This window comes from Pagrus pagrus, assembly GCF_965226575.1.
Source record: "Pagrus pagrus genome assembly, chromosome: 8".
Taxonomy (NCBI): domain Eukaryota; kingdom Metazoa; phylum Chordata; class Actinopteri; order Spariformes; family Sparidae; genus Pagrus; species Pagrus pagrus.
Window position 1 is genome coordinate 1,911,141 of NC_140192.1, and position 23,738 is coordinate 1,934,878.

The 23,738-nt window shown below is 42.7% G+C and overlaps 1 protein-coding gene across 1 annotated transcript; it reads right to left on the reverse strand.

The window, feature by feature from the left end:
- Window positions 1-767: 767 nt before the first annotated feature.
- On the reverse strand, window positions 768-22,276 carry lrrc75ba (leucine rich repeat containing 75Ba). The gene is made up of 4 exons (XM_084360495.1): window positions 21,596-22,276; window positions 16,117-16,245; window positions 13,867-13,979; window positions 768-4,745 (listed from the first exon to the last, which is right to left on the reverse strand). The coding sequence occupies exons 1-4, from the start codon at window positions 21,875-21,877 to the stop codon at window positions 4,139-4,141; spliced, it is 1,131 nt and encodes a 376-aa protein (XP_084216621.1). The 5' UTR covers window positions 21,878-22,276; the 3' UTR covers window positions 768-4,138.
- Window positions 22,277-23,738: the final 1,462 nt, after the last annotated feature.

The window sequence follows — 23,738 nt, forward strand, 5'->3', positions numbered from 1 at the left end:
CACAGCTATTGAATCCTGCTCGGTCGATCCAGTCCTCCTGTGCCTGAAATGTATTCTGATAAATCTTCACTTCTCTGCTGCTTTTTCATGAATTATTTTTCAGTTTTGTGCCGGAGCATTGCAGCAGCTGGAGCACGATAATCAGATCAGAAGAGTGAGTCACACCGTCAGGAGAGGGAAGTTTGTGCAGAGATATGAAGCAGTTCATGAGCCGACACAGGAAACGTTTTTAATCACACAATAAAGCAAAAAGACGACTGGATTTCTTTACTCAACATGCAGGAAAATAAATCAATCCTGAAGGGAAAAGGTCAAATAATAAAATCCTGGTGATTTCTGGGGTGGGCTCTGTCGCCCTGTCACATGGTATTTGGACCTCGGGGGGTGTGACAGTCACACTGTGCCCTGACCTTATAGGAGCCACCTGTTGCAAATGCCACATTACCATGTCTGGCAGCAGGAACAAAAAGTTGCCAGGAGAGGATCATGGGTAGGACCTCATGCGATGACCACCCTGCCTTTTCTCTGGCAAACTGCAGCAGCTCAGGCGTTTCCCTGACAGCACACAGCGGCACAGATGATCCGCTGGCTCAGAAACAAACACCGCTCTCCAACAACCAATCCCAAACAGCACGGGCCGAGCCGGCTGCTTTTTATTGACCCATTTTACAGACTAATCTGCATAAATAAACCCGCTTGTGTGAGCAGCTCCAGGTTCTGCTCCTGACCCAGATGTTTGCAGCACTCCAAAGTAAAACACACATCACTTCTCAGTTCGGTTCTTTTATTGGCAGTCAGTGTTTGGCATGAGACGAGTACACACGGGCTACAAGAAAGACATCGACACACGGAAACAGAAACTACGAACCAAAGGGACAGTGCTCTCCGTCACTCAGGTTAAACATTTGACATTAAAGGTGTTTGTACACTGACTGAACTACTTCCTGTTTTATTGTGTAATCTCATCGGCCACGTCCCTCTTTGTTTACTGCTCACGCTCCACGCAGGAGGCCACCGCGCTCGGTTTCTTAGTCATTAGAGTCATTATTATAATTACACGACTGGACAAATGACAAAAACACCAAAACAAATAATTACAGCAGTAATCAGACTTTTTACTGTTACAAACACGTTAAACACACACTTAAACATTGATTATATATCAGGTGATGCAGGTTTAAATGAGCCTTCTAACAATCATGAGCCATTTGGTCATCATTTATCTTAAAGAGGTAACCATCGGTAACGCTTTACATCAAGGTCCTTGTGATACGCGTTAGTTAATGTGTTATAAGGCTCTTATGAGTCCTTATTAATGCTTAATAACATTAATCAGACTATATGAGTGTTAATAATTACATCATAAGCACAATTGTGTTGGATTATAAGACTTTCAAAAGCACTTGAGTGTAACTATCTTACTCATTGTGTCATTGTTAAACCTTTACTAAGCTGCTTTATTGAGATTAATATATATACTTTATTACGCATTTATCAGCGGTCAGGTTTGCACTGATAAACAGTTCACCATGCAGCCGTGTGGTCATAAACGTTTTGTTTTTCACAGCTAAACAGTTCACTGAAGTATGATCCGAAAACATCTGAAGTGACAGATGCAGTGTAGCGAGGCTCTGCAGTAACAAAACGTTGATTCATATTTGATCAGCTCTGCCTGATTCGACAGTGTGATCCGAGTCTGGTGAGCAGTTTGTGTTCGGATGCTGCTTTCTTTGTATTAACGGCAGCGAATGTTGTAGTAGAGTTAGTGGATTTATTATACGTGTATTAACAGCAGGGATTAGCAGACGTATTGTGCTGGTAAAGATACATAATTTGAATTTGTGTTACTGGTGTATGTCACAGATTATCTGGTGACGTGAGGCGTTTAGAGATCCAGTCCTCAGCCTCCCGAAATCTAGATAATTATATCAGTACTTTGCGAGCTGGACCACAACAACCAATGAGAGAAGAATCCTGTAGCAGCTCATAGCAGCCCTTGAGGCTAACGTTAGCTAGCATACTACTGTTGACAGAAACAGTTCACACTGAAGAACAGAAAATCTGTGTTGACTGTGTCCACTGACTCATCCGGACTCGTTTAACCTTCTGCTTTGTTTTTTTTTCCTGGACCATTTATTCTCCATTTTATTTACGTCTCCACCGAGCGTAGTGTGCTGATAATTCAAAATGTATTAATATTGAACATGTCAGGTGTCCAAATTGCACCAAATTCGACACTGCACTTCCTTCGGTCCTCAGCAACAAACCTAACAAGTTTGAATTAAATCGGATGAACGGTTCTTAAGACATGTGAAGAACAGACTGACAGATTCCTGCTTTTTAGTTCGATCAAATATTCTTCATTATGCATTTGTTAGCAGTTCAGTGCAGCTACAGATCTAAAGCAGGATAGATGACTTGTCAGGGTTATTTAATATGTTATTTGCACTTATTAACAACAGCCTTCTGTTATTGTACTAAAAACAAGAGCCAGTATTGATAATATTTGCATAAAAATGGTAAATAATAGAGAATTTAGTCATTTTAATTAGGCAATGTTCTCACTTTAGATCCCATAGCTGCAAAAAGGGTTAACTGTTAATAAGTGTATAATAAAGCATTTATTAATCTTAATAACACAACTAAAAACCCAATAAACTCAAAAAATGTTGCTATGCTGTTATAAACAATTATAAGAAGAAACTTTTAATAGTGTTTTTAAGCATCTAAAAACTGTTAAGTGCTTATAAATGTCTTATAATCAACAATAAATTGTTTATTATGCTATTATTAACACTTATATACTCTTACTAATGTTAATAACCATCTTCTAAGGACCTAAAAGGGTCGTATAACCTATTAACTACCGCTCATTACAAGCACCTCCATGTAAAGCTGCATTCAGCTTCAGTTCTGTCAATAAGTAGTTATAAACAATGCACACAGAGAGTTTGAGATGTGGAGAAAAACTGAAATATAAAAAAATAGTCGCCTTAAAGTGCACTGCAGTGTTTCGGTCAGTCTAACTTAATCATTATGTGCTACAGTAGACAGACTCTAACCAATCGATAACAGTCATGGCTGTGTCTCATAGCAAACACAGGGGCCACATCGATAAATGGAGACGACGACAACGTATCCGTGGAGACAAACGGCAGTAGGACGGGCGGTTCGGACGACCGCTCAGACGAGTTGGCTGTAGTGTCGTAAATACACTGAAACACTGTGGTGATGACTACAACAGCTCAGTAATTACAAAGAGGTGAATACCAGCATTTAGGCAAGTTCAACAACAATCAGTGACAGCTACCCATTGTTGAGTCCTACCTGTTGTCTTCTAAGATTGCTTTGTTCACCAAAAGTGCACAAAAATAGACAACAGAGCCATGTTTTGTGTCCTCATTTACATCTACACAGGGGCTGCGTGGGTATTCACAAGTGGACATTTGGAAAGGGGGGGAAAACGCAAAAAGTCTTGACCTAGCAGTTTTGCCGGCGTCACGTGACGGGTCGTCGGCTGTATAGTCTGTTGAACTTGTGTCATAGCTTTTGTTGAGAGATTAACAGAGAACACACAATGTGGAGCTAGGCCCTGCCTGCCAGAGATAGTCTCAGTCCTGGTAGAGAACCCACAGGGACCCTCTGTTTTCCAAACTAACTCCACTACAGCTACCGCCGGGATGCTGCTCCTCCATCCAACCAACTGATCTGAATCTCCTTGGGATTGGCTCTTCAGCTATCAGAGAGAGTGAGAGAGAGTGAGAGAGAGAGAGAGAGAGAGAGAGAGAGAGAGAGAGAGATAGCGGGGGAGAGAGAGAGAGAGAGAGCACCGGTTCGTTGACTCTTCCAGCCCCCCTCCAATGAAACCGCACCTCGTTCCCAAGAGCACCATCCACCAACACAGTAAGTCCACCGTCGCCTCGCTGTCGTCTTGTGTGGGTTAACTCAGAGATGGTTAGGATTAGCTTTGGTAGCCGTGTCGGGACGAGGAAGTTCACAATGTGGGCATCGGTCTCCCTCGTGCCTCAAAGGGTGACTGGGCTCGTGGTGTGAGGGCGAAAGGGCGAAGGAAGTAACAGAGTGTCGTGGGACGACATTTCAACCACGGTTGAAAGAGCCTCGCTGAGAGAAGGCCCCATCACCTCTCGCAGTAGTGGAGGGTGAAGTCTTTGGAGAGCTGCTTCTCCCCTGAGGCCCACGGCTCCAGCACAAACTTGTTCCCCATGTCATCCTCGTCATCGTCCACCTCTTCCTCCTCCTCCTCTTCCTCCTCGTAGTGGCTGGGCTCCTCGATAGACGTCTCCAGGTGGTAGCAGTAGGGCTGACCCTCGGTGTACTCGTAGATCGTCGGTAAGCTGCTCTTCAGGCTGCAGCGCCGACGCAGAGCGACCAGCAGCGGCTGAGGCATGGTGAAGATGTCCACGTTGTTGCCCAGGTCGATCCAGGCCAGGTTGGGGAACATCTTGGGGTCTTTGAGCATCTCGGTGAGGTCTTTGAGGATAGCCAGGGTCAGGCGGTTACCGTTCAGAGCCAGGGTGCTGAGTTTGGGCAGCGAGGCGAGGAGAGGCAGGAGGATCATCAGGTTGTCGTCCTGGAGTTCGGTGAAGCTGATGTCCACAGCCACCACGGTGTCTCTGTTGTTCTGGAGGTAGAAGGCGACCTGACGGACGTCACGGGTGGACAAGGGGATGCCAGATAGATCGACTGAGTCACTGGAGAGCTTCTTCTGTAGGGTTGTCTTCAGACTGTTGGGGAAAGCAAAGAGAGGAGATTATTTAGACGACTCTTTAACATGTATCAGTTCTAAGTGGAGGGTGACAGGATCTGTGCGAAGGCCCTGGTTTTCTGTTGTGTTTCCTGTGTTGTATAAAGGAGGGGTGACCGGGCCGGCGTGGAGCGGAAGGCTGACACAGAGACTCCAGCATGGGGATTTACTCGTGTAAACAGAGGAGCCAAAACATCCGAACGAGGCAGCGGCTTGAGCTTAAAGCTCTGACAGCCAGGAGCTTCTTATAGCACCGAGCCAGAAGAGTTTACTGCTGGAGAGATAAACGCTCACGTGTTTTTAGAAAAGATAACGCTGGAATAGAGATACGTGGCCTCCGGTTTAATAGAGAAGAGATTAATGTTTCCCAAAATGTTTCCCAACATACAATGAAAGATTTTGGTGGAAGTTGGTAGAAAGTTGTTTCTAAAGACATTTTTGAGCATTTTCATGATTACTACAAACTACTGCACAAACATGACTGGATATTATTTCTATGTGTTTGATTGTAACACTTTATAATAAGGGTGTAAAGTGGAGGAAGAAGAATCAGAATCAGAAATACTGGTACGTTACAGAAAGTCCTTCTACAGTAGAAACATCAAACTCTGGAGAGATTTGAATAAGAGAAGACAATAACAAAATAGAGACGGCAAAAATAAAAGATAGAAGCAATAAAATATCAAATAAATTGTGTGAATTAAACTATAAAATGTGAAAACTATATTTATATTTAGAATTAGACTTTCTACAAGAAATAGAGATGTGAGATATGTCCCTAATACTATCAGAGGTGTCCAATGTCCACACAGTCTGTCCTCCAGGAGACGTTCAGATACTTGTGTACAAACAGACTCTGGTAAAAGTAGAAGTACTGATTCAGCTTCTTTACTCCAGTAAAAGTAATCGAGTACAGGCTCTGACATGTACTCAGAGTATCAGAGTAAAAGTCTCCCTCTGAAGGACATTTGTGGTCAAAGCTAACTGAAGCTCACGTCATATTAATATAATTCAAAGACTATTAAAGTTAAAGGTAGAGTCAGTAGGATTTGTCCCAGCTGTTCCTGAACGCACCACAAAGATAGTTGATTGTTGAGTCTCATTCCCAGGACGTCAAATAGCCACATGTTGGGTTGGTAAAGCGTCCCGAGCAGCTACAAAGAGAGAAAATAAGAAACTCTCTGCAGAGACGAGACACTAACACGCCTTTTCTCCCCATTCAGCCTCCCTCTCTGTCTGTTCACGTCTTTTACGTCTTTGTTTCGTCTCGCTGCGTCTGCCGTGCGTGATGTGCTCTGATAGGTCGACATCAGTCTGGTGATGTTGGGAAGGCGGCGTGCGATGACGCCAAATAACAATAATCCATAATTCACCTCAGATGCATCAAACTAAAGTAACGAGGCTGTTTGAAGCTGTGAGGAGGAGAAAGTTCAGATGTTTGTGTTCAGATGTAGAGAGGAGAAGTCACATCTTACATCAGATGTTTGTGGATTAATATTCCTGCTGTGTTTGTGTGTTTGTGTCACTTTACTGCTGCAGATGTTTAAGATCGAGCTCATCTGAACTCCTTCACACACTGTTGAATAGTTTAATCCACTAACGGATCAAGTCAGCTCACCCTCGACCTCATCATGACTCCTGCCTTTCTTAAAGATGTGTTTGTCACCTCATTGAAACGTGTTCCCTAAATGTTTATAAGTGTGTATTTCAAAGCAGATAACGAGGATTGTGTAACCGCGGCTGCTGAGGTTTGAGCTCTCAGTGATATTGAGGTGATTTATATGAAGTGAAAGAAGTCTGGTTTGGTGTGTGGGAGTACTCTGAGCAGGATATCTGTCTGTTTTGCTGCGCAGACTCACAGCACAAGCTTTTGAAAACCTTTAAGCCCTTTCAGGAGGTTGTGTAACACAAGCAGGATTTGAGGCTGAATCTGAACATACGTGATTCTCCGTAGCATCGAGCTATTACTTTACACTGCAGCTGAGAATATTTGTGCATTATTCACACCCTCCTGTGGCCTTTTGTCTGCAGTCAGTCACATTTCCTGGTGGCCCATTTCCCCCCCTGAGGATGCGGTGTGTTTAACTCGAGCTGTAACCGAAGTGGCCTGTAACGCTGATTCGGTGTCAGAGTGAATTATTGCATCCTCCGGCGCCCGCTGTCTTCCCGTGACATCCACTGCAGTACCTGTCACTAGTGATGCTTTAAAGTGTTTTTTTGGTCACGTTGAAAATGGATGTTCCCTGAGAGGCTTCCTTTTAGCAGCAGGTGACGGCTTGATGAGCAGAAAGGTCATGCATCAGAGCGCCTGTATTAATCGCTAAAAGAGTATAAACCCTGCTCAAAAACGCAGATTTAAAAGGAAGCTTGATATCAGTTATGCTTTATATTAAAGGGGAATTGTGGTATTTTTAACCCTGGGCTCCATATTTACATGTTTTGGTGTGTAAATGATTCATATTTACTAAAACTTCTGGAATCGGTCCAGTAGATCTCTGCGACACAGCTGCAATGTAATCCTTTGGGGCAACCGTGACTGTCAAAGTTACTAAAAGCGTGTGTTTCTGTCACCGACAGGCTGAGGTTGTTACTCTCAGTGTTAGATAAGTTAGATAATAAGATCCTTTTTGTAACCAGAAACACAAATCTCGTTCAAGGAGAAGTCTCGCTCTGAAATCTCGTGAGAGGTGAGTTGTTGCAGTAAGACGATGGTGGAAATGTGAGTCGGAGTCGGAGAGAGAAGAGTCGAGGAGCTTACAGCAATAATTTATTTTCAAAGTCACGATTTGTGTTTCTGGTTACACAGCAGATCATTTGACTAAAAGGTCGATCGCTGTAGGAATTGTACCTGTAATGTTGTCAGACACACCTGAAGGATTACGCTGAGGCTGCCAGCTGAGGCGATCTATGAGACGATTCCCAAAAAACTCTCTAAAACGTGTAAATATAGAAGCTCAGGTTTGAAAACACCAGAATCTCCCTTTAAGGTCTCGTAATAAACATATTACTTTACAGATAATAAGGTCTTTTCAAGTCCTTCAAAGATGCTTATTAACACTAAAAAGACTGTATAAGTGTTAATGATTACATAATAAACACTCCATTGTTAGATTATAAGTCATTTATGAGCACTTATAAGAAACATTAATTGAGTTTAACTAACTTACCTTCTTACTCACGTCATTATTAGACCTTTACTAGACATTTTTGTTCCTTTATTAATTATAATAAATACTTTAGTATGCACTTATTAACAGTTAAATATGCTTTACGCAGCTGCCGGATGTAAAAAACAAGAACAATGCCTTGTTAAATGTGTTATTATGGACTTTACGAAAATTGTTGATAATAGTGATTGTTCTCGCTTTAGTTTTTTTTTTTGAGGTTTTATATCTGCAAAATGCGTAGTTGATTGTTGCTAAATGCATAATAAAGCATTATTATATTATTATTTCAGCCTTGTAAAACAACAACAAAAGCATAATAAGTTCGCTAAATTCAATAAATTAGCTTGTTTATAAACAATTGTAAGGAACTCATAAGGCTTTAATAACATTTCTAAGTGTCTATAAACTGTTAAGTGCTTATAAATGTCTTAAAACTGACAAAAAACTGTTCACTATGCCATCATTAACGCTTAAAAAGATGTTAATAAACATTTCTGAAGGACTCACAATGGCCTCATAAAGAGTATCTTATCTAAGGCATCAGTTAAGTTCAGTTTATCTAAGAAGGGACAGTTCAAGCTAAGAAAACAAACAGTAATACATGAGTCAAATCCCATTATTCGCCAAAAGGCTATTTCTCATCTGCAGTGTCCGTGCCGAGGTCTAAAAAAGGCTTCTTAAAACTCAACAAAGGAAAAAAAAAAAAAAAAGGAAAGACGACAAACAGCAGAACAAAACTGGGCACAAAGCAAAATAACACAGGGCGGTTTAAAGATCGGACAGTTGTGAAATAAACAGAAACCAGTCGTGACGTAGTGAACGAGCAGAAGACACAGCAGCATGTATTTATCGTCCATCGTCCTGTTGGATACTAAACGACCTACATGTATTCAGCTGTAGCTCATTTGTCGGGGCTGCTGTATGTTCATGACGTGCCTCCTCCCTCTCCGTTGTCTGGCCCTGCAGCTTGTTATCTGACACACACCTCATCTCCTCCAGAGGCACAGAGGTCCTAATGGCCGCAGCCTGGCAGAGAGGCCCCTGCAGGTGTGAATAGGTTTTGATCACACAACTCCGTCTTTGTCTGGCTTTTTTCAGACAGACTCGTCTTTTTGAGCTCAGGAGGCACAAAAAAAATAAATGGATGTCTGAGCCTCTTTCATCCTGCTCCAGATCCACCTGATAGCAGAAAACAGCCGTGTCACCGATAACTGCGTGGCCGACGGCTTGTTGTCGTCTTTACATCCATAGGAAACACCGATAACACGGTGAAATGACGAGTAACACTTCAGATTCTTCACTATGAATCAGATCACATTTTATATTTGTTGCTACGTAGATGTCTTAAAGGAACAGTTCACCCAAAAATGAAATATCATCTCCTCCCCCCAAATGATCTATTAGTAGTTCCTGTTTGCAGTGAACCTGTGGTTGTACAGACAACTATCGCTGGATTACTGTGATACTGAAGAAAACTTAAAAACATGATTTTTCTCAGTTCTGCACATGTAAGGAGCGTCTTTTTTATGGATTTCTAAGCAGATTTACTGTGAAGCTCCAGAAATGTTTTGTGGACTACGAGACTTCACCTGCTTTCCGTTTTTGTGAAGATAATGACTGAATTTTCATTTTTGGGTGAACTGTTCCTTTAAGCAGCAGGCAGCGAGAAAATAATCCCTCTGTGATTTGAAGCCAGAAATAACATCAATAACAGTGGATGTTCACCAATCTGCATGCACAAATAAGTAACCTAATAAATATCCGCTCCACAATTAAGTAATCAATTAAATTTACATTATTTAATGAAGCCAACTATTAAATATTCCCACTTAAACAGCGAGGAGGCAGAGAGCGTCTCCCGTCTCCATGTGAGGCTCATCAGTCTCCTGCAGACATCGATTTAATATAACGAGGCAGCATTTTAATCCAGTCAGCATTAATCAAATCATACTTATGATTTATTAACGTAAATATTCAAGTTTGGAGGGTTAGCTGATGCTAATGGAGATGCTAATTAATAAAAACATGGAAATACTTTTAAAAACATTTAACATGCATGTGTTAACACGTGGGTGGATGATTACAGCTGTCATAAAAATCTCATTTTAATTCAACTCCAAATATTTTGCAGGAGTTCATCTCCTCCTCGCTCTCCTCTCCGGGTTATTACTGCGTCGCTCACATCGTTTTGTTTTTCTGCAGAGTCATTTACGGCGAAGCTCTGCTCTGTTATTCATTTCAGCCATCTGAACTGCACAAGAGAGCCGAGATGAGCAGTCTGATCACATCTGCTGCCTGACATTTCACTTTTCAATTCATTTTCTGTTGTATCATATACGTGGCTAGGACTCACACACTCTCTCTCTCTCACACACTAACACACTCACACTCACACCACTGCATTGTCCTTCATGGTGCAGGGAATCCAAGCTCACAGTTCACAGTCCAGACAGTTATATCACCTTCATATCTTTTCGTCTGATTGATGTTTAGGTCAAAATCGGTGCCGAGGAGCTGATCTGACCACTTTGTCCTTTTTGTGACGGCTATATCTGTTCAGACCTGTTATTACCATCAGTCCTGAGTGATCCCATCATCAGTGGACGGCTATAAATCCGCTGACGTGTGTCTGGAGAAACCATATTTGATCAGATTCGCTCACTTCCCCGTTCTGTATGCACATAAGGACACAGGCTACATCACTGGGACAAACAGACACCATGTTTTTACACAAAGTTTGTTAAGTTTCTCCTCATGAAACAACTCTTAAAATCACTACATTTGTTAAGGGAGTCTGGTGATGTTGTGGTTACTAGTTCATCTTCTCCTCCTCCTTCTTCTTCTTCTCCTTCTTCTCCATCTGAATGTGGTCTGAGTGATTACATGTAAAAATTTGCCCTCAGTGCGTCTCGGTGGCGTTCACACCAGTACTCAAAGCTGTCCACTTGTGATCGGATCACTCAGGATGAATGTTGACACCGGGCCTGAACAGCCTCTTATTCTGCAACTTGCTGACAGAAGTAATCAGTTAAAATGACTGATGGGTCTTTGAGGAAGCTTCAATGTGCAGCGTACGCTACAGCGCACGATATAATGTTCAGCAGAGAACGGACGGAAAAGCAGTAATTTTTCGTTGTGATGGAGATAAGTGATGTGGAAACTGAGCGAGGCCACTAAATGGAGGTTTTTGTTTCTTTGAGAGCGTTCGGCTGACAGCTGTAATGGTGAGGTCAGATAAGCCTGATGGAAGAAGAAGATAAAGGTGTGAAAGCTGAAGAGAAAAAGGTCACACAAGTGTTTTTACGCTCACATGAAAGCACCCTGAGGTGGGAGCACCTTCGCAGCTTTTCTGGGTCACTGCCTCCGTCACGCTTATTGTCGAGCTCTTTCAATAAAAACCCAAATAAACTAGTTAGATAGATTAACAGGATTAGTGCGATTCAGACATTAATTCAGTGTGGCATTTCAGTCAGAAATGCGAGTACAGTATTTAGAGCGAGCGGTGTGCAGAGCTAATGCTGGATAATGAAGGGATGAACAATCCGAAGCATTAAAGCGGACTGAGCTGTTTCTGTTTCCTCTGAGCACAGAGAAACCTCTCACAAGTGAGATTGTTGCATTTTTGCACAGATGAGGGCAGTTTGCCCGCAGCTGAACAAAGATGGTCGTTAAAGGGAAACAAAATCCACCCAAAAAATATATTTAAAACATTGTTAGTGTGGATAGTTAAATCCTTAATAGTTCAACAATTTCAGAAATAATTGCTTTTGTGCAGAGAGTCGGTTTAGAAAATGGATGCTACTCTCAGGAGACAATGAAAAGCAGCTAGGACGACAGCTAGCCTGGCTCTGTCTGCTTTAACGCTCACTAGTGCTCATGTTATAAAGTTTATTTTTGTTTCATCTATTAATCAATATGTAATAACAACAACAATGTGGAAACAGTCCAACTCATGACCACGTTGAATAAACACAGTTTTTACTTTTTGCAATGACTAAAACAAGACAAAATGTGTTATTTATTTAGGTCTCGTTACCTTTAGACAGAACCAGGCTAACTGTGTCCCCATGTTTTCAGTGTTTATGCTAAGCTATGCTAACCGTCTGCTGGTTCTAGCTTCATATTTATTGTCCAGTACATACAGAGCAGCAGGGATGATGTATTTTTGTAGGCTAACCCTAAATTTGATTTTGGATTATTGCAGAAAATAATCTCTGTGGATGAAACAAGTTTATCCTGCTTCCATGTTGAGTTAAAGATAATTCACATATGAACACCGCTGTAAGGATTTCTGATGTTTAAATGCTGTCGCTAGTTGTAAAAAGCTAACTATAGGCTACTGTACATATATTTCAAAGTCAAACGATTTCTCAGACTTTAATGACAGCGTCACGTGACGCATAACGGCCCAAAAAAATGTTTTTTCATAATGTGCTTACATTGTGAAAGAAGCAGCTGTAAAATGGTGAATACATTTGGTCAAGATTTGATCCAATAAGATTAGAAGAGCTGCACGATTACATCATTTTATCCCTACTCAAGTTAGCCGTGGGCTAAACGAGGAGGTTAGCTGGTGGTGCAGGCTCTACGGGCCCAAAGGATCTGGGTAAATCTGTACCCGGGAATCCACTTCTCATTATATGTCAGTGTCTATAATGCCAAACTCGAGCCAACGGGTAAAGTCATGAGCGGTTTGCAGCTGGTATTGATCTTCTCTAACTGATGAATTGTTGAACTGTTGCACAATAATCGTCCCACCTGCAGATGAACACACGACAGTACAACAGACTGCAGGCTGAGCTGAGCTGCTCTCTTTAATAACAATAAACGGGAAACTATCTGTGCACCCGCACAGTCAGAATTGTAACTGTTGCACAGCTGCTTTTATAACCCAGAAAGAGTCTGTTTTTTTAAAATGAAGTATTCATGGTGAGCGGCAGGCCGGCGCTGTCTCGTCTCCTCTCAGCTCTGACAGGTATTTGTTCAGGAACACAACGGCAGGCGAAGCTGTCAGAGCTCAGCATCCACTGTATTAATATTCAGTTTTAGGGTGGATTTTTGTTTTAATGATTCATGTTGCTCCTGCTGTCTCAGCCAGTGTCAGACTGTCTCTCTCTCTGCATGTTTATGAGGCCATGAACATGACTAAGAAAAAAAAAATAAAAAAAGGAAAACAACCCCTTCAGCGAGGGATTCAGCAAATCGGACGTATGTGCACATCTGCAGAGCTGCTGTCAGTGTCGGTTAGATTCTGTGTCATTCCTCTTCTGGGCTGAATTAAACGTCTACAACACAACGCAGCCCTGCTCGACAGCGAGGTGTGTGATCCTGCCAGATCCCCGAGAATACGTCTGATTCTGCGTGTCGATACCTCCGACTGACTCATAATGAACCTGTCTCATCTCGCTGTGTTTCGTGTTGTCTCCGTCCTCCAAACCCGAGATTATTTTCAATCCTCAGAAAATGAATGTACTGTTTGCAGCTGTGGAATAAGCAATTACTCCAGAATGAATTACGATAGCCTGTTTCTGTGCGTGGATACGATTACCTCGGCACACACAGAAACACCGAGTTGTACACGAGCTGATTCTTTATTCATCATTTGCACATCAAAAGCAATTCACTCCTTCATCGAGAGGAGTGTAATTACATCTGAACGCAGCCCTCTTCAGCCAACAGATGGAAAAAAATGTGTTGCTGTGGCGCTTTTGAAGAGAGAGAAAGACCCGGTGGCGACGCACATCCACCCGCACGGACACGAGCACTTAAAATGAAAAGATGATTGACGGCCGTGGTAACCATGGCGCTCCCCGTCAGGTCAGCCTGTGGCCAGCTCTGTCCTACTTCAATGTCAGCTACAGAGAAAAGGAAGTCTCCACAGCGCCGCTCGCTGCAGATTTATTACACACTGGATGTCTGGACAGGAGGGCTTACCAGGCCTGGGATTTCCGTCTGGACATGCTCTGCCTCAGCCACTTTGAGTGCGGGGTCAGGTGGTAGATCAGCTGTCTGCATATCTTATCAGAAGACTTTATGGTGTCTGCGTCCTGTGGAACAGAGCAGACACAGTTCAGAGGCACAAAACACTTAACATGCACATATTAATCGTTAACTTGTTGCTTATGAGCATGAATCTTGACCATATTCAACAAATACTAGGTCACTGACGTGTTTTTCCCTCAGTATGCTCTTCATTATTTATTATTTAGTGTAAGTAGGGAAGTTGTTGTGCATAGATTCTGATCTTGATATGATTTGCTCAGTATTGGTAAGGTTGATCTGAATGTTGTTGTTGTTGCTGGATTATAATAATCATTGCTGCTCTCAGGCTGTAAATTAATAGGACTCTCATCAGGAGGTTAGTCTCCTATTTTTTAACTAAACTCACTATTTTCCATTATTTTTTCTGCTGTTTAGTTGGTTTAGTGAACAAAAATACCAGGTTAGGTTTAGGAGAACATGGTTCTGGTTAATACAGACGCCCATGTGTGTATTATTCCAGTCTTTCTTTCGATCCATTACAAACATGACACTGGTCAGTTTCAGTGATGAACCCAGAACAACATTAATTACACCAACGCAGCGATATCAGATCATGTACATCAATAGTGCCCAAATAACCTGAATCAGCGTTGGTCAAAATGAGACTCGCGGGGCAAAGTTTCCCTCCAAATGTACAAAATAATTCAAAGAAATATAATAATAGTGGTTTTATTTTCTTGTAGGTAAAATGCTCCTTAAATATGTCGGATCCCTGACAGGCGACCAGATGAGACGTACAAGTCAAAATGCGATTGATTAGTTTGGTCATGAAGTTAACTGTCTGTCACAATAAATCACGGAGGCTACAGACTTTTTAATTGTGGGCAAAACCAAGAAAATGTTTTAAATGATTAGTATTTAATATTTTATTAGGCTGTAACCAATCAGAAGTCTGGTTGAACCTGATTAACAAACAGCAACAAGCAGGATGAGTTTTTCAGGATGTCCGGTCGCCCTCATCTTTAATCAATATTTTCTATAATCTGAGCAGGAAATTAGCAAATTAAGGGAACTTCAGATCTTAGTAGTAGTTTGAGTTTTTGTCCTTTCAGGGAAGAAGTTTGTGCTCCTCTGGTTTATAGTAAATCTTACTCACTCAGAATATTTGTTCTAGTCAGTTCTTGTTCATAACTAATTCACTAGCAGAACCAGTGAAAGACCGTTAGAGTTATTTATTAACAACTTTCTTATTTTTTATTCTTATTATCAGTAAGCAGTAATTATGAGTAGTTGTAAAATATGGTCTTGGTGAATAAAGCATAACTAAGTGCTTTATAATGACTAATAAAGAGCCAATATGCGACTAAGGAGCAGCTAGTTAATGTTTAATACATGTTCCTACTCTAACGCGTTCGACTCAGAGAAGCAGCAGATTTTCTGCTTGTGTGTGCACGAGACAACATCTTTATTTCGCACCATCCAGCCTTTAAATCCTGCAAACCTCCCTCCATTTTCTAGAACTCCTCAACCTGTAAGATCTCTCACACGAACGGAATAAAAAATGGGTTGTTATTATTCGAGACGCCTTGAGCTAGTCCCGAACAAAAACACAATTTAGCTGCCGAGCTGGAGCAGGAAAATCTAATCACATGCAGCGTGCATCGGTGGGGAAAAAAACACAGGAAGTACACAGGAGAGGAGAGATTCAACACAGCCGCTGGTACACACGGGTGATTTCAGTTCATTAGGCATGTTGGAGCTGCTGGTGGTCATTACCTACATCACAATAACTCAATATGAGCTGCTGGAGGTCGAGACACACTGAGCTTCTTTCTGTGCACAAACCGCATTTATATTTTATGTGCTGTTTGCGGAAAACTTACAAAATTACAGAAGCACAAATGACGAGGATTAATACCGAACGGCTCTTCCTATTTCTATCTGCTCATAAGGAACACGTGTCTGCAGAAATGTAGGTCGCTAACATCCTTGGATTTGGATTCTCATTGATCCTGAGAACTCATCGCTGAACAAAAGGAAAAAACCATCAGGGGAGAATGTTTTAAGAGAAGGCTTTGTTTCCAACAGGGCTGCAAATCACAATATGGCCAGTTGCAATGTCCAGATCACAGAGGCAGAATAGATGCACAGATGTTCTCCAGATGTGTGTTTTGTAAAGACTCATCATACAAGCGAGCTGACCTTCTTGGGACACTGCATCTCTCGAGCCAGACTGAGCAGCAGCTCGTGTGAGATCGGGTCCACCAGGTTGAGGAAGGCGGCGTTCTTGTATAAGATGTCGTTGAGCGAGGAGCCTTCCAGACCGAGATCCTATCGGAGCAGACAAGAGGAGAGAAAAACTGTAAAAAACATCCTGCAGTGATCTCAATTAAAAGTGTCTTCCAGTGAGACTCTGGACCTGAGAATAAAGTGCATTAGTGGAGGAGAACGAGGCCCTGCTGTGTGTCAAGGGCGCTGCGACTGGAGATGGAGAGATAAAAGATGTGTTTTGTTTTAAATATTCATTAAAGGAGACAGGAGCTTTTTCATCGACTGTAGGAGAGAGGAGTCTGGAGGGAGTCGCAGGGAACACTATGTTTTAGCATATATAACCACACCACCATGGCAGCGAGCCACGCCGCACATCCCAACATGCCTCAGCACCGACGCCTCACACGGACCGGTCCAGTCTCATCTGATGGGAAGACCCTGGAGATTAGTTCAGGTCACGTTTCTATACTGAGACAAGAACACTCACACATACATTTAAAGGAACAGTTCATCAAACCGTTTCATCCCTCTGTACATGACAGTGAAAAACCTCTTGATGCATTAAAGGAACAGTTCACCCAAATATGTAAATTACTTCATCATCTACATCCAGCCATGTTGATGGAAAGTCAGGTGATGTTTCGTAGTCCACAAAACATTTCTGGAGCTTCACAGCAAAAGAAAACGGAAATAACAACCAAAAAACATAAAATGGCTCCACACAGCTCGTCCGGCTTACTCCAAGTCTGAAGCGAAGACTTTTACTTTATTAAAGGGTGTAAATGACGTCTGTTCAGATCAATTTGGGATCTCGTGGCGTCCAGAGACTTGGATTACACCAGAAAATACGGCTCAATTCAATTTTCATTTGAATTATCTGCTTTTGATTCATTAAGAGAGACTGAGACTTCTCATATATTCCTCTTCCTGTGATGCAAATGTACATCTACATTCAAAATGCTGTCAGTTGCAAATAAATCTCTGAAAGCTGTTTGTACCAAAATAATCCCAGAGGCTCTTTAAAATGTGAAAGTTTCTATTTTGATTCTTATTTTGAAATTCACAGGCCTTCATCTAGATGCTAATATCATAACAACCACCAGTTTATTTCTACAAAGGCAGAATTTAACCAACGATTCCTGAAATGATTCTCAACATTAACATTTATATTTTTCAGGTTCTGGTAGTTTTAAGCAGTTCTCACTGAGTCTGAGTCAGTTGGTATTGCAACTGAAATATCTCCGACTGAATCAAATCATATCATCTGGACATCGATACTGTGTGGAGCCATTTTATGTGTTTTCTCTGGTTGCATCAAAACCTCTGAAATAACAAAATATTTCACTATTGGCGAGGAGGATTTTAATAGAACTGTGACAAAATATTTTAGTCTGCTTGCAAATGTCATTGTTGGATTTTTGGATAGAGCAGTACGGTGAAAACCCCCTTGGACTGAGATTGAAATGACAGGGAGGCACATCGGGACCCAGATGTTCCTCAAACAATGACAATGATTTAGATGTTTTGTCGTCCGTCCAAACAGAATTTGACAGATCATGCATGAATTATCATTTTTGGCTGCACTACTCCTTTAATCCCCGAGCTGTTTACCAACGCAGACGCATCTCTTTCCATCAGCGGCACCTTTAAATGTCAGGTTTTGAGTAAACATGATTGAAACGTTTGTGCAGCACGTGAGTACAGAACTGACAGCTGTCACAGCAGCTCACTCACCAATACGACAAAATCCAACAGGATGTGCAGGAAAAACAAATCAGACCGACTAAAGGCAGGACGGGTCCGGATGACCTTTTGAGCGTGACGAGACGAGCGGCAGTCAGCGGTGCAGCTGCGTGGACTGAACTGTACAATCTGCCTCCATCGTCACGTCCATCCTCCGCGTCCTAATGAGGCGAACTAGGATGACAAGCTCTGGTTCGGCCCATGAAACTTTAATTAGAGGAGCAAACCTCTGAGACACAGTATGCACATACCTGCACATTTATTTTCTCTCCAACACAATCGGCATTGATTGTAATAGACAGTTTGCGTGGGAGGCTGACAGCTCCACATTACCGGCTCCCCTTCTAACAAGGGCAACAGTAAATACAGACTGAACCCAAGGCGGAGAGAAGCTGCTGCTGCCCTTCTGACAAACAAGGTATAAAAATATCTCCCTTCTGAGTTTAGACACCATCGATTGTCACATGCGAGCGCGGCACGAAGACACGAATCCTTCGCATATCTGCAGCAGAGCTCAGATCTTTCTCATATCTGGAGCAGAGCTGGCTGTTACACACCAATTAACTCTGCCACGAACTCCTTCTTTAAATTCACAGAACAGAATCTCTCAGACATCTGCGAGAAGATAAAGTAAAGCTTATTTAATAAAAGTGGAGCTCATTTAGAGGAAGCGAGCCCATGTCCCCTGTGATGAGGCTGTCATGGAGCCCGGGCTAGCCAGTTTATCTCCTCGGCTTGATTAAGGAGCTTCCACTCTCTCCTGTGTCGAGGCTTCACAGTAATTAACGGCAGATTGGCCGACAGCTAAAAGACAGAAGAGGGCCTGAGGGCGAGCAAACAAATGAGATCACCAGGGCCGCTGTCACATCCTCCATGCACCTGTATTCTCTGACACGTGTTTCAATGCAACACGTCCCACTGCAGGTGACGAATCAAACCTCGAATCCAGATCCAACGTCGTTTACGACTCACGACTACAATACCTGCTCGTATCTACCGTCATGGTCAGGAGGAGAGGAGTGCATCAAACATCCTGCAACCAAAGCTTCTCAAAACAATACAAAAATGGTATTTCTGGCTCAATGACAGAGCTCGTTTGATACGATCCTGAGGGTTTTAGAGATTTTCATCAGCCAAAAAGGCAAAAAAAACTAAACAAAAGAATAATCCTTCTGTGAAAATCACCAAAAAATGACAAGGACTCATGTGTATGACAGGGAAAAAACAATATTAAAGCAACAACAGCGGCCTAGATTTTCATTTCTGTGACCTTCTTCCTCGAGGTGAGAGTTAATAAAACCTCTTGGAGAAGAATAATATTTTGTATTGTGAAACACATCACTCCAGGGCTTACAGTGCTGCTGCTGGAGCACAGACCATCACAGAGAGAGGGAGAGAGAGGGGGGGATGGAGGGATGGAGGGAGGGCAGGTCGCTCTAATGGGAGAGTTAGCACAGCCTAAGGAGAGGTGAGGCTCGGAGGAACAAGGGCAGATGTAGAGAGGATGCGAGTCGGGGCGATGCTGCTCTATTCCTGCGCGGCGTTGGTGGAAATATATCCACATCTCATCTGAAGATAATTAGATCTGGGATAATGCAACGACACAGAGTGCAGGTTATCCTTTCAAATCAAACGTCAACACGGAGCACGTTTACCCACACTGAGAGTGAGTCACCGAAACAATGTGTCACAGGTACAACGCTCTGCCAGTGGCCTACTTTCTGTAGAAACAAGCGCTCTGCTGCTGCTGGAGGAGGACGAGGCCGAGGCACGAAGAGTCGACCCATGGGGGGAGAAGAGGGGTGAGGTTGGATCAGGCGAGAGGTACAGAGGCACGATATGGATTATTTTCAGCTGATAATGAACTGGGCGATATCCAAAATATTACATCACCATATCGACCGGCCCAAATACAGCAACAGACAATATCATCGTCTTTTTTTGATATGCTGTTTACTTGTTTACTTCTCCCTCTGCAGCAACACAATAAAAGAAATAAACTAGAACTTTAATGCAAAGAATGAACTGCAGACATGAACAGAACAGTCTACAGTATCCGGTGCAGCTGTCCGTCACTGTCCTCCCTCTGAACTCTGGAGTGGTGAGAAAAAAACACTAATAAATTAATGTAAGAGTGCACATGACTGCAAATATTGTGATATTCCATAATATCTAATATCATCCCGACCCTAACCCATAATTCCCTGCAATAAGATAATGTCACATTTTTATATTTTAAAAAGACGTTTATAACCTCGAGTTTATTCACACCAGACGGTACGAAAAGCTGAGACGTTGGGAGCAAAGATGGATTATCATTATTTTATAGCTCTGATGAGATTTGTCGAGTTAAAACTTGGCGACTTTTGTGTCGTTTTCCTCTGAAACTGTAAAAAAGCGACGACATGTTTGGCTCGCTATATGGATGTTATGAGCAGCAGCAGATGTCATGAGGCCTCGCTTGTTAAGTTGTCCAAAACATGCTGCTCAGTACAGATTATCTGGTAATGTAATGTAACTTTGGAGATCCAGTTTGAAGCCTCCTGAACAGCTCACAGACTCATCTTTGATAATATCAATCATCAACCAGAGGCGTCCCGCAGCAGCTGAAAGTGCTGAGGCTAACGTTAGCTACCATCTACTGTTGATAGAAACGTAAAATCTCCCCGTTCATCATCGCTCGTTTAACCTTCTGCTTCTGTTTATTTTCTCACTACAACTCGTTACCGCAGCAAGTTGTTGCACCACGCTAACCTCCAGTTCATCATGAGATCATGTGAGAGTCCAGATTCAGTCTGCAGAGCGCCGAAGCCAACAAGGAAGTACCAAAACTGCAGTTCCTCTAACGGCCACTTGAGGCTGGCTCCAAAATCTAGAAATCATAAGACTCCATGTTGCAATGCCAAACTTCACAGCAGAAATAACCATGTTGACAGCCTGGTGCAGTAGCTGCAGCTAATCTCCCCGCTCGTGACAGCTGTACAGGGGTGAATCTTTATATAACGTACTGGTTTAAATTATATTCAAGGTCATATTTGTAAGAAAGGTTGATTTCTGTTGTGGAAATAAGACTCAAAAATCGACTTTCTTACAAATTGGACCTTTAAGGCTTAAGGAAATGAATAAGTAGGGATGTGGCCACTTTAATTGAGTAAAGTATTCGCTATTTATTTAAAATGTTTTAATATTAAATGTGCCGTTTGTCCAAATTGCTCCGAATTCGACACTGCGCTTCCTCTTGCCCTCGGCAACAAACCTGCCAAGTGTGAAGTCGATCGGATGAATAACTCTGGAGATACGTGAGGAACAGACGGACAGACAGACGGACAGATGGAGGTGGATGGAAGAAATTTGGTTCAAATTATCAGCTCTGTTTATCGGCTATAATTTCACTGATAGGAGACATAACAGGCTGATGGTGCAGCCCTGGTTGGAGGTCAGAGGTCAGGGCCTGCAGGAGGACACCTGTGGCGCTGCAAGATACTCGACATCAAACTGCACACAGACACACAGACGGACACACAAACAGCTGCTGCCTGTTGTCCATCTGTTGCTGCGGGCTGTGTGCGGGCTGTGCGTGTCTGCAGGCTTCAGCAGCAGCAGTCTACTGTATGTAAACAGGTCAGTGTGCTGAGCTCGAGCCGTGCGCACTTCACCTCCTCCTTACCTTCCTCAGTAATTTGAGCACGTCGGTCGCCTGCTCTATCCTGCGGTCACGGAGCAGCTTCTGGATCTCTTTGATCCACGCCACCCGCCTCATGTACGGGCTGTGGTTGGTCCTCCGCAGCATCCCCGGCAGTTTGTCTGATTTCAGCATGAGAGCGAACAGAAAGTCCCCGCCGCCCCGGCTGCCCCTGTCGCTCTCTCCGGTGCCATCCAGAAGCTTGCGTCGCTTTTTGGAGAAATTCTCATTGTCCAGGCTGCTCTGCCGGCTCAGTCTGGAACCCATGGTGGTATTTTTCGCGTTTTTTTTTTTTTTTGTGTGTTGCAGCTTCAGAGAATATCACCAAGAGGACAAACCCATGACCAGCTCGGTTTTCCTGCTCCTGGTAGAAACACGGCGCCGTGTAGTCTGGCGCTGCGTTGCTGTCAGACTCGCACGATGTCCCTCCACAGTCTAATGTATCACCACCATCCTCTCATGCAGCCGTCACACGTTGCTGTTTTGATTTTTCTCCCCCCCTCCTCCTCTTCCTCCTCGGGCTACGTGCGCCTGGCTGGGATGATGAGGATGCACCGGCGGCTGCTTCATCCTCCGGCCGTCCCCGCTCCTTTACGCTGCTGTTTAGGTTTGTGCAACGTGGAGCGTCCGACCAATCCCTGCATCTGGTGCCTGCTGCGCGCCCCCCCTCCTCCGTGCAGCTACGAGGGAGGATGGAGAGAGAGAGAGAAAAAAGATGTCTGTGTTGTTTTTAATATCTGAGGGAAGCAGCAGAGCAGAGTACAATCTGATAAATCATGCACAAGTCCTCGAAATAACCACAAATACAAAAACACTCAGGTTTTGTTTTTAGCGGCATGTTTCAGAGGGAGGCTGCAGATTTATCCTCCAGAATAAAGTTTGGATTTTTCTCCAGTTTCGCAAATTCTGTGTGAGCCATTTTAACTTGCAGTCATTCAGAAATCCATAAAACTATTGTCAAGGTCTCTGAAGGATCATTAATTGGGTGCATCCAGCTGCATAAGAGACAGCTCTCAGTTAAAGGAACAGTTCACTCAGAGTTTCATAGCCCACAAAACATTTCTGGAGCTTCACAGCAAAACAGAGTTGCAGCATTCTGCTAAACAACTGAAGCAGCTGGAGACTTGATTTAAAATGTAAAAAAACAACCAAAAATCATAAAAAAAATTCTCCAAAACTACATTTAAACTTTGCCGAATTATCTATTAGTAGTTCCTGTTTGCAGTGAACCTGTGGATGTACAGACAACTATCACTGGATTACTGTGATACTGAAGAAAACTCAGAAATGTGATGTTCGTAAGGCAAGTTCTGCACATGTAAGGAGCATAAGATTTACGAGTCATCATCTCCTCCCTCCATGCTGATGGAAAGTCAGGTGAAGTCTCGTAGTCCACGAAGCATTTCTGGAAAAACAATCAAAAAAACATAAATGGTATTCAGCGTATTGGTCTATCCAAAAATCCAACAATGACATTTTGTCATTTCAGAGGTTGTGATGCTCATCTGCTGTAATCCAGGTCTCCAGAAGCCCCGAGATCCTGAGTTAATTTAAAAAGACATTATTTACATCCTCAACGTGTGATGGGGCTTTCACTCATGAGCTACAGTGAAGATTTCATCTTTAAAAAGGATGTAAATAACATTTTATCAGATTAGTGTGTAATCTCAGGGCTTCTGGAGAGTACAGCAGACATTTGATGTTTTTTTGTTTAGTCTCCAGCTGCTTCAGGTGTTCAGCAGAATGCTGCAACTCTGTTTTACTGTGAAGCTCCAGAAATGTTTTGTGGACTACGAGACTTCATCTACTGACTTTCATCAGCATGGAGGGAGGAGATGATGACTGCATAAATCTGCTTAGAAATCATTTAAAAAAAACAAAAAACAAACGGTCCTTACATGTGCAGAACTTGCCCGAGAAAAATCACGTTTTTAAGTTTTCCTCAGGATCAAAGTAATGCAGTGATAGTTGTCTGTACATCCACAGGTTCACTGCAACCAGGAACTACTAATAGATAATTCGGCAAAGTTTAAATGTAGATTTTTACGTTTTAAAACAAGTCCCCAGCTACTTCAGTTGTTTAGGAGAATGCTGCAATGCTGTTTTACTGTGAAGCTTTTGGGGACTA

What these genes read in the sequence shown, in the direction of transcription:
- lrrc75ba (XM_084360495.1), bottom strand. Translation starts at nt 21,877, where the DNA reads ATGGGTTCCAGACTGAGCCGGCAGAGCAGCCTGGACAATGAGAATTTC. An exon ending in AGATGCAGTGTCCCAAGAAG is followed by an intron (nt 13,980 to 16,116) that starts GTCAGCTCGCTT and finishes TCTGTTCCACAG; the next exon opens with GACGCAGACACCATAAAGTC. An exon ending in AGACGGAAATCCCAGGCCTG is followed by an intron (nt 4,746 to 13,866) that starts GTAAGCCCTCCT and finishes TTTCCCCAACAG; the next exon opens with TCTGAAGACAACCCTACAGA.